At 39.0% G+C, this 13,711-nt stretch overlaps 1 protein-coding gene across 1 annotated transcript; it reads left to right on the top strand.

Annotated features, from left to right (window-relative positions):
* The first annotated feature begins 8,714 nt into the window (after positions 1–8,714).
* On the top strand, positions 8,715–13,216 carry LOC126260609 (uncharacterized). The gene is made up of 5 exons (XM_049957945.1): positions 8,715–8,836; positions 8,928–9,040; positions 9,278–9,598; positions 11,502–11,622; positions 11,977–13,216. The coding sequence occupies exons 2-5, from the start codon at positions 9,037–9,039 to the stop codon at positions 13,214–13,216; spliced, it is 1,686 nt and encodes a 561-aa protein (XP_049813902.1). The 5' UTR covers positions 8,715–8,836; positions 8,928–9,036.
* The last annotated feature ends 495 nt before the right edge of the window (positions 13,217–13,711 follow it).

Below are 13,711 nucleotides of genomic sequence, written 5' to 3'. Positions count from 1 at the left end.
AATATAGAAAGTTTAACTGTAACCAAGCAGTAGTTTTCTTTGGTGACAATATCAGTTCCAGTGCACAACTGAATTTAAAAATCTGTCTTGTGGGGTGAAAATCCGTTACTGCTGCTATCTTGTGCTGACAATGAGATGACTTTCATAGAAATACTGAGTTATTTCATTTGTAATACAGTTTCATAGTTTTTGTAGTTGCTCACGATCTTTACACTTGCATGCAATGGGTGTAGCATCAGCATACAGAACTATCCTTGAATTTGAGGAGCAGTATTTTGTCATTTATACAAATCAACAAAAGAAAGTATCCCAGTACAAAGTCCTGGGTACCCTGTATTACCTATCAGTAATGTTAGATCTGTGTGTGCCACTCGCCATCCTTATGAGTGAAAACTGATTTGTGTTAGATAAGGTTTTATTAAACTGTGAACAATTATCAGCATAATTACCAGCCATTTTCCCTTAGTATTTACTATCTCTCTCTACAAGCAACTGATAGAGATTAGCTAAAACAAATCTGTAATTTCAGATGGAGGTCTGTCTATATCTAAAATTATGTTTCTTTTCCCATCTACAGCTTATCGCAGAAAGTTGAGTAACACCTTCAACACGTAGGAATTACATCTTTGACCACCAATTATTGCCACTTTTTGCAACATTACCATAAGGTTTGATATCCCTACTGAAAGACGAGCAGAAATTCTTTGTTAATGGGTGCATAATAAGATTCTTTTTTGGTATACCAATGCTCAGTAATAACTGAAACATCTGGTTTATTAAAACATGCTACTATGTCCAAATCATTGTGCTTATTTCCTAGGCTCATAAAGTTTTGGAGGATGATCTTGGTTTGCAGGTTGCATTGTATCCACATATTTATTTATTTATTTTTTGTAACCATAAATATCCCCATTAAGCAAATCAGATATGCTTGTCAAACTGGGAAGAGGAAACAAAAAGACCATACATGTACAAAATAATAATAAAAGGAAAGATTCCAAAAGAGTTCTGACAGCAAAATGTAAAACTTAATTGTTTTTGGATATATTACTTCTTATATCCTTCATTCAAAAACTTAAGAAGGCTGTTAGTTTAGTGTCTTCAAGGCATAATGCTGTTTCATTGAGCATCGCAACAATCAAGTCTGAGATAGTAGTGTACTATGATACTACCTATGAAGAAATTGATGCACTGGATGTGAAGTGCACAGTTTAGTCTACCCAGCAGAAGATGGCCCTGCACTGTTCTATACCATCATGAATATACCTATACATTAGCGATATATTCATCACTGACAGAAAATTGAATAATCACATTTTTGCTTCAAGTTTCTGAAATGGCAGTTGATGAGATCATATCTGAAGAGACAGCTATCAACCCACACTTTCAGCATGAGGTAGGACTAGCAATTACCAGAATTCTGAAATGTGGATCTTGTAAACCTAAGAGTTGCTCTAGGAAAAGAAGTAAGATGTGACACGTGTTCCAGATCAAAGATGAGAAAATAAAAGGTTGCTGTATTAGTTAGAGCACACAAATATGCAGTGAATAAGAAGTGTGAAATGACTGTGTTCGCCAGCCGCGGTGGCCGAGTGGTTCTAGACGCTACAGTCTGGAACCGCGCGACCACTACGGTCGCGGGTTCGAATCCTGCCTTGGGCATGGATGTGTGTGATGTCCTTAGGTTAGTTAGGTTTACGTAGTTCTAAGTTCTAGGGGACTGATGACCTCAGAAGTTAAATCCCATAGTGCTCAGAGCCATTTGAACCAACAATTTTTTGGCTGTGTTCAGAGCTATGTAGACTTGTTTAATTCCTGGTTTAAGTAATTCACATTATTTCATTGCTGTTTCCTGCTGTCATCCATTAATATCTCAATGTCAACAACTACTTTGTCACTTTAAAACCTTCAACATGTTCACTGTGGCTGACACAAAGGTCAATAAGAGCTACTAACACCATGCTTTTAAGTGTCATCCACAGTGAATGTGCAAAACAAGAACATTTTTGCAATTTAATTGAAAGTCCTAATTCAGCTTCCTTTTTCAGGCATGTTTATTTTTAAATATTAAAACTGATGAGAGTTTCATTACTAGACCACAAATTTTGAAATCTGGATGACATCATCCCAGCACGGTAACAAAATGTGCACCATACACAACAGGTTAAATGCAATCTCTCCTCTCCACAAATTTGCACCTCAGATGTGTTGTATGTCATAATACTACAGTTAATTTTCCATATATCTGAGCAAAACCAGTTCTTGCGTGTCCAAGTTTATCTCATCTAGGCATTGCACCTTTCCCTTAACTTTAGTGTGCTTTACAATAAAATTTGTATGAAAAGTTATCTGTGTAAATTACCTATTCTACACCTACAGCTAATGCTTGTATAACCCAGTGTGCCATTCAGGTGGTTTACTTGTGTGTCAATATAATTGTCAGGTTTGGTATGAAAGGGTTTCTTCAAATATATTCCCACATAAATTTTTTAGTATCTATTCTCAGTTGCAAAATATATTACGCACTGTCAGTGCCATTTCAATGCAAAAATTTTAAATCACGCTGGGGAATATACCAATAAAACAGTTCCAGCACATCTCAGAAATTTGATTTTAGTTGATTCAACCAATTTGAATTACGGACCAAGTCTTGCACTACCCTGTTTTGTGTATTAACCCGTTGGCTGGCATGAATGTGCCGGTGGTCACAGCAGACTGCTCTGCTGGGGCCAGCAGTGATATGGTAACAACCAGGTATCAGCAATTTTACACTTTTATCTTACTGAGGAAAAATATTTACTTATATTTGATATTCTTTGCCATTTCCAGACTATTTTTGGGTGTGCAGTATTTTTATTTAAATGTCTTACAAAACCAAACGATTAAATGACTACAAAGTTATTCATGAATTCATTTTTAGATACATATTTAACTGTGTAAAGGATAATTCCTGAAAAAGTAAGTAGCATTCTAGCTGTTCTTTTAGCCACAACTGTACAGATGCATATACGTCACATTCAAAGTTCCTAAACGTCTGCTTAACACATTGACTACCATGCTGCTCACAGCAGAGCAGGACACTTAATGCTGTATGCCTAACCTGGTGGTGAAACATTCATTACTAGTCATGTCAGGGTCAAGAAATGCAGAAGATAATCTCTCAGGGAGTACTATAACCTAAAAACGTAAAATTATAACTAATAAGGTCATTTCCAATTAGGTCTACCAAGCAAATTATGCTTTCAGTCAGTGATTTCTTTTGCCATAAATGACTAGTGAACGCACATGCCAGAGGATGGTAAATATTCATACTTTGCCTCTGACAAGCAGCAAAGCCATTAGAAACAGCTATGCACATAGTCCCATTTATGTTGAAATTATCACCTGGGTATTTTAATTAAATTTGGTCTACTATAAGCAACATGATAAAGGAATCAAAAGAAACACACACACACTGAATTAATTTCTTTATTAACAATGCTCGGATTTCCACATCACCATAGAGGTACCAAGCTTGATGCGTTACTCTTTTTTTTACATGGCGAGTTTCCCCAGTAGGCCTATAAACCATGAAACAGACAAAAAGCTACTTCTCGCTGTCTTCTCTTCTTTGGATTTTCACTTCAGAAACTGAAACATCCATTACAAAAACAGATTACATCACTCACAAATCTGGATTCAGTCATTGCAATTCATACCTATTTTACTGTAAAAAAATACTGACTATGATGAATGATGTAATTTTGAACATTCAAAAGTTTTCAAATGTGCAGGTTACTGACGCTAGAATACAGTTACTACACACTTTTTGATCAGGAAAACGTTACGATGATTGCAACTTAAATACCGAAGCCATTTGTTATGAGAATACGCCATTACCACAAATAATCCACATAGATGCATTGAAAGAAACTTTACTGGGTAACATAATGCATCAGAATACTATAGGCACAAAGAATGAAATTTCTGTAGATTTACCATACACTTTACTTTTCTTGAGCATTATAAGATTACTAACGGAAGTTACTTACCGTCCATTATCTGGAATATAAACTATCCTTTCTCCTCTGCAAACATCTGCTTTTGCAGCAAGTATTATCAATTTTTTTCCGTGATTGAAAAGCTTTAACGCACCCAAATCACAAAACCCGCCATTATACACACACACCCACAATGCATTAGCATGTCATGTTCAAAGAATATCCGCGTTTCGAAAACTACCAGCGATATTTGGCTAGCGTGAGAGACGACGTCATGTCATGATGTGACGTCATGATTCCTCGGGGCCCGCGAGACGCTTCTTATGACGGTTGCTTTCGCTATGTAGCGTCTCTGCCTTAGGTATTACGTCATCGACGAAAGTGGCTATCTGTGAGGTAACAGCGCTCCCAGCGGCAGCAAAAAGCAACACCCGCCGCCATTTTTTGAAACGTCTACATGTCAGTATATTTACATTTCGTGTATAGTACTGGCTTTAGAAAATCACTGTTTTCCGGTTGTAATTTGTTTTCAAAAGTCTTATTGACCGATCGCGAATCATGCCCAGTGTATGTTCAGTGTACAATTGCGCTAATAGAAGTGATAAAACAACTGGAATATATTTGAGATGAGTATCTAAATGCGTGTTGTACTTAGCGTCTTGTGCATCATTTTCGTGTTTAAGCTGTATACAAAATGTAAATAAGCTACTGTATACACGTCTCTTTATTTTTAGATTTCCTCTAAAAGAGAAAGAGCTGTTAAGTAGATGGGTAGCCAAAATGACGCGAGATAAGTGGCAGCCAACTCAATATAGCTACATATGCTCGTTTCACTTTGAAGATAGATACATGTATTGTACAAACGAGAAAAGGCGACTTCTGGCAAACGCAGTACCGATAATATTTACGTTTCCTGACCATCTGCAGAAAACAACTATAGTATAGAGACAACCAAGGAAACGGCCTGTCAGTGAAGAATCAGCTTCCTTATCAAATGAACCAGGTAAAATAGTTTGCTGTTATTTATTTGCTATATGTGTTATGTGTGATTTTTACTATTAATCAATGTATGTGTAAAGAAAAATAAAGCTTAATGATAATACTTCATTTTTGTAGGTGAAAGAGTGAATCAGAATGATCATACAGATCATTCTTATTGTTTGCCTAGCCCCAAAAAATTGAAACAATTATGAGGCACTACAGAAATGGACCGAGAAGCTGAGGAAGCAAGCGAAACATGCAAGGCAAAGTGTTTCAAGAAGGACATATAAAACAGTGGTTGTAGGCATAAATAAGAGACTTCAAGACTGTGCTTCTGAAGTGATAGGATGTGACAAAAATAGTGATATTCTGAAGCAACTTTTTGCAATGCAAAACAAATGTTCAATTCCTGAAAATCCTAAACAAATAAGACAGTTCGCCCTTATACTCAATTTTTACTCCTCCAAAGCTTATAATTATTTGAAGAAGTTTTTTTAAATTACCCCGTCCTTGAACACTCCACAGGTGGGCAACTACAGTAATTGACAGTCCTAGATTTACAGAAGAAAGCTTAAAAAAATTGGCAGATGAGGCTCAACTTAGTTCAGGACCTACACTCCTGGAAATTGAAATAAGAACACCGTGAATTCATTGTCCCAGGAAGGGGAAACTTTATTGACACGTTCCTGGGGTCAGATACATCACATGATCACACTGACAGAACCACAGGCACATAGACACAGGCAACAGAGCATGCACCATGTCGGCACTAGTACAGTGTATATCCACCTTTCGCAGCAATGCAGGCTGCTATTCTCCCATGGAGACGATCGTAGAGATGCTGGATGTAGTCCTGTGGAATGGCTTGCCATGCCATTTCCACCTGGTGCCTCAGTTGGACCAGCGTTCGTGCTGGACGTGCAGACCGCGTGAGACGACGCTTCATCCAGTCCCAAACATGCTCAATGGGGGACAGATCCGGAGATCTTGCTGGCCAGGGTAGTTGACTTACACCTTCTAGAGCACGTTGGGTGGCACGGGATACATGCGGACGTGCATTGTCCTGTTGGAACAGCAAGTTCCCTTGCCGGTCTAGGAATGGTAGAACGATGGGTTCGATGACGGTTTGGATGTACCGTGCACTATTCAGTGTCCCCTCGACGATCACCAGTGGTGTACGGCCAGTGTAGGAGATCGCTCCCCACACCATGATGCCGGGTGTTGGCCCTGTATGCCTCGGTCGTATGCAGTCCTGATTGTGGCGCTCACCTGCACGGCGCCAAACACGCATACGACCATCATTGGCACCAAGGCAGAAGCGACTCTCATCGCTGAGGACGACACGTCTCCATTCGTCCCTCCATTCACGCCTGTCGCGACACCACTGGAGGCGGGCTGCACGATGTTGGGGCGTGAGCGGAAGACGGCCTAACGGTGTGCGGGACCGTAGCCCAGCTTCATGGAGACGGTTGCGAATGGTCCTCGCCGATACCCCAGGAGCAACAGTGTCCCTAATTTGCTGGGAAGTGGTGGTGCGGTCCCCTACGGCACTGCGTAGGATCCTACGGTCTTGGCGTGCATCCATGCGTTGCTGCAGTCCGGTCCCAGGTCGATGGGCACGTGCACCTTCCGCTGACCACTGGCGACAACATCGATGTACTGTGGAGACCTCACGCCCCACGTGTTGAGCAATTCGGCGGTACGTCCACCCGGCCTCCCGCATGCCCACTATACGCCCTCGCTCAAAGTCCGTCAACTGCACATACGGTTCACGTCCACGCTGTCGCGGCATGCTACCAGTGTTAAAGACTGCGATGGAGCTCCGTATGCCACGGCAAACTGGCTGACACTGACGGCGGCGGTGCACAAATGCTGCGCAGCTAGCGCCATTCGACGGCCAACACCGCGGTTCCTGGTGTGTCCGCTGTGCCGTGCGTGTGATCATTGCTTGTACAGCCCTCTCGCAGTGTCCAGAGCAAGTATGGTGGGTCTGACACACCGGTGTCAATGTGTTCTTTTTTCCATTTCCAGGAGTGTATTTTAGCTGCATTTATGTTCAATGTGGTGGCTCTTAAAAAGGACTTCAGATGGGATGGTAATAAGGTCTGGGGTTATGTTGACTTAGGGCAAGGATGTGAGGAAAGTGATGATAGCCAAATAGCAAAAGAGGCACTAGTGTTTATGGTTACTGGCATTAATAAGAGTTGGAAAATTCCTGTTGGCTATTGTTTTCTTAATGATTTAACAGCAAGTGTGAAACTTAATTTACTGCGGCAGTGCCTCCGTAAATTGGAGGAAACTGATGGAAAACAGGTTTCATTGCAATAAAATGTATCAAAAATAGTTTTTATACTGCTTCAAAGGGTGTATTCGAATTGTTAACAATGGCAGAAAGGGTTTGCAGGGACTGTCAAACCTTAATATGGAAGAAGAACTTCCTTCTGTAGTTGTGTGTGGAATTGTTTAGAATGTTGGGTGACAGGCCGAATTTATTTACTCGATTTTGACCATCTAATGGTGCCAGCTGAATTTGGAGAAGAGTCACATTACTTTTTTCTAGTCAGGATGCTGTTCAAATAGTATTTTAATTGTAGGTTACACTATTTGTGCAAAAACCAGGCCAATGGAAGAAAGAGGGAAACATATTCGGCAAATATATACAAACTTATATTGTTTAAGGGACAATGATGGGTCCTGCACTGTCAATTGATCGTTTCTGGACCTACTGGACTATTTAAAACTGTTTTTGACCTAATCTATATGGCATTGCAGCGAAATGAAGTGCAACATTTCGTAATTAACTTTTAAATTAATAGATGTCAGAAGTGTGTTTCATTTCTTTTAGCCTTCATCACTATATGTTTTACAGTAGAGGAATCAGATTGTCAGTGCAGATTGGCTGTTTTTTACGGCATGCGTAGTAAACAATAACAACATTCAGTATTAGCAGACGACGTGTAGGCTGCACCTTGACGTTACAAGTCATGGCGGCTCAGTTTTCAATAGTGGTGGGCAAGAAATCACGTATCTGTTAGAAATCACAGTGACTGAGAAGTCACAGATATCACAGTAGCAACTTTACAGAATCTAACTGCGATTTCAGTCACAGTTAGCAGTCGCAAGTAGTATTTCACATTCAAAGACGTGAGCCATCTATTCGTCGAATTTAGCACTGCTTTCTGCGATTTCAGTGACAAGTCGCAACTAAGAGTCGCAAGTAGCAACTAAAAAGCGCGGTTAACAGTGGCATCTGTTGGCCAAAGTTCGTACTACGTCCATCTCTGCGGTATGCTATGGAGTCCAACTGCGATTTCCGTGACAAGTCGCATCTAAGAGTCGCAAGTAGCAACTAAAAAGCGCAGTTAACAGTGCCATCTGTTGGCCAAAGTTCGTACTACGTCCATCTCTCCGATACGGTATCGAGTCTAGCTGAGATACCTGCGTCTAGGGGACGCCAGGGAATCGGGTTTGCTGATTGGCTACGTCGTGCGATGACGTCTTCTCCCATACCAGCCAATCCAGATCGTTGCTACTTTCTGAAACGCGCTGTTCTTTAAAGGAGGCGATTTGTCTGTCGATACGTTGTGTGGCGAACTCGATATACTACTTCGCTGTTGTGTGTTCTAGGCCTGTGTTTATAATGGCTGATTCCAACACGTGTTTTGTGTGCGATAAAGCATTTCAGCTGCGAAAAACTTTATACGCGCACATCAGGAAAATGCATGATGTAGAGCCAAATACAGAAGGTACGATTAAGTGCCCACAAGACGACTGTAGCCATTCCTTAAATACATTGGCTAGTTTGAGAGCACATGTGGAGGAAAAGCACATGGTTCGAACTGCGGATGAAAAGATTGTATTCCAGTCAATGGACGGTAAGAAACACCGTATAATAATTAGTTTTTACTACTCAATAGTAGGAATGTTTCTGGTAAAACTGTAGAATTTCTTTCTTTCTGCATTCAGGAATCTGGTGCAATGTTGTAGTGCAAAGCTTCTTTCAGTTCATATGAAAGGATCATTTGTATTAACGGCCTAGTCTTAGAAGGCAAAGTCGCAATCTTTGTAGTCCACAATGGGTAATTAATAAACTTTATTTTTACTGTCCATAAATTGTGTAGCAACTGTTTCCTTTTTTTACGTATCGCTCAAATATTTGCTTTCAGTAACATTCTTGCACTCATGAAAACTTTTGAATGTTTAGAATTACAAGCCATTTTAGCCATTCTCTTTTACAGTCAAATAGGTATGGCCGATTTACAGTGAACAACCAAGGCTTGCAAATAGTGCAATGTTTTTCGTGTTTGATGTTTCAGACTTTCTAAAATGGAAGTCCAAAGAGGAGAAGTTAGCGAGATGTAGCTTTGTGATGCATGGTGGTGCGAAGCATGTGAAGGGTGCCACCAAAATCACATATGTATGTCACAGATCTGGGATATTCATATCTCGGTCAAAGGGCAAGAGGCTACTGAAGTCTCAAGGCAGTAACAAAATGGGTGGCCACTGCACGTCTGCCATAGAGGTCAGCCAAGAAAAAACTGGAAAGTGTACTTGTGTTTATTTTAAAACACATTTCGGCCATGAACTGAATATTGGTTTTCTGCACCTTAGTAAATCTGAAAGGGAGATTATTGCGGGTGAGTTCAACATTAGAATAAATGTTTTTGCTACAGCAGTTTTTATAATTTTTAAGGCAATGAAATTTAGTTGCCTATCTAGAATCAACCTTGTGTAAAGGTAATGTGGTGTGTTATTCATTCAAAAGAGATTTCTGTGGGTTCGTATGTATTCATTATGTAATGTTAGCGTTATTGGATAAGAAATTATGAAATATTTTCGTAACATATTTTGCTGGTGGAAGTATTGCCATCTGATATGACATAATGATTGGCGTTCCTGCTTGTGGAATTCACATGAGGAATCTTAAATCATTGTGTGATGGTAATGCTATTTTCTTGGAAATGAATAGTTCCAGTTTTCTACCGACGGGAAAAGTCTGGGAGCACACTTTGAATAACCTTTTAGGCTACTTGAATAGGATGTGGGACTAAATTTTACAGTGAGTGATTCACACTCAATTCTTGCTTGTTGACTTGAACTTGTAGTGACGAACTAACTTGTAGTGCAGTCCGAGTTATAGGTAGGTTGGGTAAAGAGACTCATTAATCAACAGATGCTCAGATGATCTTAGTCATTTTAAGCTCCTTGCCTTTTAACTGATAGTATTTGCAACTGTTATGTGAACAAAATGTTTACCTTTTTTTTTGCACAGTTTCGTGCATGTACTAAGATGGAGTAAAAGAAAACACTTACATATCTTTATTTATAGATGACAAAACAGTGACAATACTTCATCAACAGACTAGAAAGAATAGGTGCTGCACATGCCATTACACAGTAAAATTATGTAATGTCACAATGATACTGCTCTGCAAATCCATTTGCTAACCAAATGCTAAACAAAATTCTGAGTAATGTCACAATTCAGGTGTGGAGTCAGAATGAAATACATTGAATGTGTGAAGTTGTTAATATCTTTCTCTTAAAGTATTGTTAATTTTTTGATCATGAATTATTCATAAATTTCCATCAGATTTTTGCTATTGTAATTATTACCAGTTCTCTAGTTTCCTCCACTACTATACGAGAACAGGCTACCTGGTTCCTCCTCTTGCACCCATGTTTCCTATAATAACAAATTCTTTCCTCAATTTTTTTTCTCCGACTTCTTGGAGAGATGTCCAGGAAGTATCTTTCTATTAGTCTTTGCCTTTCTGGGTACGTACACTCGAATAATCGCATATTCCTGGGTAAATCATGACATTTCAACTGGAACATTATATTTAGTGATCAGTTCCCATTTTTTTAATTCTTTGATATTTTCTTTTTCTATCTTTGATATATTAATACTTTCATATACATTGCATGGTAACCTAATATATTGTGCTAATTCAGAATGTAATAAATATTTGATTTGAGGTGACAGAAGTGAAAATGTCCCTTGTGGTAGTTTTCTGAACAGTTGGTTTTGAAAGTACAGCTGACTGGAAATTTGAGGAAGTAATTTGTTGTTAGTGAATGGATGTGCATTTCATAGTATGTAGGAGATTTCTATTGTTTGTCTTGTAATCACTTTTCACTAAACACTTGTTGCAGGACATTTTTAGTTCATCCACCCTGTAGTAATTAGGTGCTACTGTGACCTTAGAAGTTTTGCCCACCACCTGATGTATTCTTCACCTGTTACATTATGCACAATTGAATACATGCTGTCTGGATACCTTACCAATATAATTAGAAGTAAAGATACAGTTTAGATCTGTGAAAGGTGTAATTTCTATATACTTGAGTTGTAATGACTGTTTTTGTGACCCTAACATCATAACTTGCAGCAATGACAATGCATTGTGTTAACTGTTTATTTACTGGCAACCAGTATTTGTCCTGACAAAATTGCGCAAACAGTGAAATATTAGGTATAGGTAGTAGTATTTGTTTAACGTTATGGTTGTAGCTTTATTCATAGTAGAAATGTTGCAGGGAAAATTGCTGAGGGTGTGACGTTCCAGAGGATTTTGGATGACGTGAGAGATTCCATACATTGTGAGGAGGTTAAGAGACTGCACCTCCTTACTCGGAAGGATCTTCACAATATCAAAAGGTAATTTCTAATTGATCCTCACCAGTACCATTCTAGTGATGAAATTAGTGTGAGTATTTTTTTGGAAAGAATGAAAGACTGTGTTCTGATGCACAAACAAGCTGGTCAAAACATGGCAAATTTATTGAGTGAAGACACAATGATAGTGTTAATGACACCATTCCAAAGCGAATTGCTTAGAAAATTCGGTTCCAATATTGTTTGTGTAGACTCGACACATTGCACAAACGTGTACAAATTATTAGTGACAACATTGCTAGTTATAGATGAATTTGGGAGTGGTATTCCAGTGGCATTTTGCATTTCTAATAAAGAAAATACAGCCATAATGACACAGTTCTTTACTTGTGTCAGGGAGAAAGCAGGAGTTATCAAATCAACTGTGTTTATGTCAGACGACACAAATGTTTTTCGATGTGCTTGGGCAGGTGTAATGGGTCTGGCAGAACACAATTTGCTATGTACGTGGCATATTGACCGCAGCTGGAGAAGCAACTTGAGGAAAGTGCATGGTGGCCCAAACAAGCAAACGCAGGTTTACAAAGCTTTGCGTATGCTGTTAGAAGAAGCAGATATAGAAAAGTTCAGTGAGTTGCTAGAGTTGTTTGAGAGGGAGCTACAAGAGGACGAAGACACAAGAGAATTTGGAATGTATTTCACAAATCATTACGGATTCAGGCCCCAACATTGGGCGTATTGTTATCGCTGTAATTTAAACATAAACACAAACATGCATCTGGAAGCCATGCATAGAGTATTAAAGTACTGCTACCTTGATGGCAAGACCAATAATAGACTGGACAAGTTGCTGCTGGTACTAATGAAATTAGTAAGAGACAAATCTTTTGAAAGAATTATTAAGCTCTACAAGGGTGGACATACTCATCGAATAGAGAAAATTCAAGAACGGCATAGAGAATCCAAAAAAATTGACAGAGGCCAAATCACGGCCAATAGTGATGGCAAACGATTTTATGTGAAATCTCAATCAACAAGTGGCATCACATACACTGTTACTTTAAAAGCACTAGAATGCAACCTCAGTTGCAGACTTTTGTGTTGCACTTGTAATATTTGCATTCACAGTTTCTCTTGCTGTTGTCCGGACAATTTAATAAATCTGAACATTTGTAAACACATTCATGCTGTATCAATGACATATGACTTACATTTCAGTAAAACAGTCAAAGATAAAGAAACCACTTCGATAGAACAGGCATCTGCTATTTTGTCCTCAATGAAAAAGCAAAATGATGAGGCAACTGCTTCGCGGGGAACACAGTTGAAAGCTAAATTAAAAGTCCTGCTAAACCATGTCGACTCATTAGATACTGAAACGGAAGAGACAGTGGAAAAAGCAGTTGACCATTTGCTGTCACTTGTTAACTCTCGCTCCAAGAAAGAAGGTCCACACTGTGCCAGCAATGAGAAGGTGCAAGTGCAACGCACATCTAATAAACAGAACTTCAGTCCAAAAAGTTTGTTTGGTAAACAAACCCTGGCTGAAAAGTCGAATGTTGCAAGTGCTTTGCAACCCGACAGTGAAGTGTTGAGTGTGCATGTTGGCTTTGATCACACATACTCTAAAAATTAAATTTTTACAGTTGTGTGTGCATGTTTGTGTATCATGGTTTATAGGCCTACTGGGGAAACTCGCCATGTAAAACAATGAGTAACGCATCATACTCGGTACCTCAGGGTGATGTGGAAATCCGAGTGTTCTTAATAAAGAAAATGTCACTGTTTGTGTGTTTCTTTTGACTCATCTATCCTATTTCATATAGTTAACAAAATGTAACTGAAATATCTACTATACTATAACATTAATTGGACTATGGACATAGCCATTTCAAATGGTTTTGCTATTTTTCACAGGTAAAGTATGAGTATTCACCAAAATCCTCCAGTACAAATGTTTTCCACTTGACAACTGAATGAAGTCAAAAAGCAAAATTTGCGTGGACAAACTGAAAATTGTTTTTTCAGTTCCAGTTATTATTTTTTGTATTAAAACAGTCCCCGAGAATTTATTTTGCTGAATTTCTTGGTCTAATTTTCTATATTTAACATGTCAGTTATGACATGCTTG

This window comes from Schistocerca nitens, chromosome 5, assembly GCF_023898315.1.
Source record: "Schistocerca nitens isolate TAMUIC-IGC-003100 chromosome 5, iqSchNite1.1, whole genome shotgun sequence".
Taxonomy (NCBI): Eukaryota; Metazoa; Arthropoda; class Insecta; order Orthoptera; family Acrididae; genus Schistocerca; species Schistocerca nitens.
This window is presented reverse-complemented; position numbering and strand designations above follow the sequence as displayed.

Excerpts from the sequence above, each read along its gene's own strand:
- LOC126260609 (XM_049957945.1), top strand. Across the intron at positions 9,599-11,501 it reads TGAAAGGGAGATTATTGCGG|GGAAAATTGCTGAGGGTGTG; the intron begins GTGAGTTCAACA and ends GAAATGTTGCAG. Across the intron at positions 11,623-11,976 it reads GATCTTCACAATATCAAAAG|GGAGAAAGCAGGAGTTATCA; the intron begins GTAATTTCTAAT and ends TACTTGTGTCAG.